At 41.9% G+C, this 1,719-nt stretch overlaps 1 gene segment (V, D, J or C); it reads right to left on the bottom strand.

Moving 5' to 3' along the window:
• Positions 1 to 210: 210 nt before the first annotated feature.
• Positions 211 to 707, bottom strand: LOC116521938. The segment is given in 2 exon segments: positions 211 to 572; positions 662 to 707. Coding segments are annotated over 2 exon segments (408 nt in total).
• Positions 708 to 1,719: the final 1,012 nt, after the last annotated feature.

The following is a 1,719-nucleotide window of genomic DNA, read 5'->3' as shown; positions in this document are numbered from 1 at the left end:
GACTTGCCTTCAGAAGCTGTGGGTGCAGAAGACACATTAGGTCTTATTCTCCAGCTAGGTCTTGCTTTTTGGGAAATATGGTATTAAATGCCTCCATCTGACTGACAATCTTAACTGGGGTTTATTTTGGGGGTAGGGCTCATTTTACGATCTTCCTGAAAAATCATGCTGCTGAATGACGCTGTAGTTCTAATGCAAACAAAACAAAATCTACAAGAGCTGCTTTGTGAAATTGACAGTTTTTGTCCTGCTTCCTCTCACTGTGTGTCTAGCACAGTAATAGACAGCCGTGTCTTCAGCTTTGAGCCTGTTCATTTGCAGATACAGCTGGCTTTTGGCATTGTCCCTGGAGATAGTGAAATGTCCCTTGACTTTGTCTGAGTAGAATGTTTTACTGGAATCACCATAGATATGTGCCACCCATTCCAGTCCTTTCCCTGGAGCCTGTCTCACCCAAGACATCGCATAGCTGCTGAAGGTGAATCCAGAGGCTTGGCAGGAGAGTCGGAGGGACTCCCCAGGTCTTCTCACATCCCCTCCAGACTCCACCAACCGAACCTGAGATTGGACACCTGGAAAGAAAGTTTGTTGGATAAGACTTCCTGGAGGTAAACACAAGAAAATGAGTAATAACCACTCTCTTTGGAGGTGAAAATAATACCTCTGAGGACAACTAACAAGGACATGAGGTTCAGCCAGAGGGCCATATTGGTTGATCAAAAGATGGGAGGATTCTTAATGATTAAAAAACATGTAGACAAGCATCCAACCTTTGAGATGTTGAGGGAATTAGGAGAACAGGCTGATATGGTTCCTTTGAACAGGAAGCTGTCACTGAATTTACATAGTTCACAGGATAAAAGAGACACAGCGTACTTCGACCTTCTTGAGTGTCTTCTTTCTACTTTGTAGATGTGATGAAAAAGAAATACATTATCTCAATCCATTCATGTGACTTCATAAAGAACAAGAAAAGGAACTAGAAGCAAATAGCATGCTATGTTTAAATTTAATTAATTAATTAATTAATTAATTAATTAAATTATGTGCTGTCCCAAATATGTTATTTTGTTTATCCCACTCTGCAGACAACAGAAAGGTGAAATAAGTAATAAATTATCTCCATCCATTCATGTGAATGTATAAAATTTCTTTAGGCAAAAGCCAAGAGGTTTTTCACACTTCCTCCTTTGCTTTCTCTCACTGTGAGTCTCCTGCACAGTAATATGTGGCTGAGACTGCAGCTACCAGGGATTTCATTGTCAAATAACAATCATTGTTGGAGTCATTGGCTGTCACATTTATTCGGCTTTGCAGGGATGAGGCATATTCTACAATCCATTTATCACCCCAGCAGTGGTGGGTTTCAAATTTTTTTAGAACCTCTTCTGTAGCTGGGCCTGCTTTGTGGGAGTGGCTTGCAGGTCATGTGACCGGGTGGGGGTGGCCAACTTGCAAAATGTGGTGAAACTCACTTAACAATGCTCTTGCTTAGCAACCAAAATGTTGGCTCAGAAACTCTGGCATTTGAAGCACGCAAATCGTAAAGGTGTTAAGTTACAAGATCCTTGTAACCCTAATCCTTTAGGAAAAAAAAACTCCAGGGATGTTCAAACTTGACACCTGTAAGACTTTAAGGTTTAGATAGGACTCTTAGAGGCAGGCGGGGCGATTGATGAGCCAGCCAATCAGTGAGCAGTGGGCGGGGCAAGCATGGTG

This window comes from Thamnophis elegans, chromosome Z, assembly GCF_009769535.1.
Source record: "Thamnophis elegans isolate rThaEle1 chromosome Z, rThaEle1.pri, whole genome shotgun sequence".
NCBI lineage: Eukaryota > Metazoa > Chordata > Lepidosauria > Squamata > Colubridae > Thamnophis > Thamnophis elegans.
Note: the sequence above shows the minus strand (reverse complement) of the source record. Positions and strands in the feature narration are given on the sequence as shown.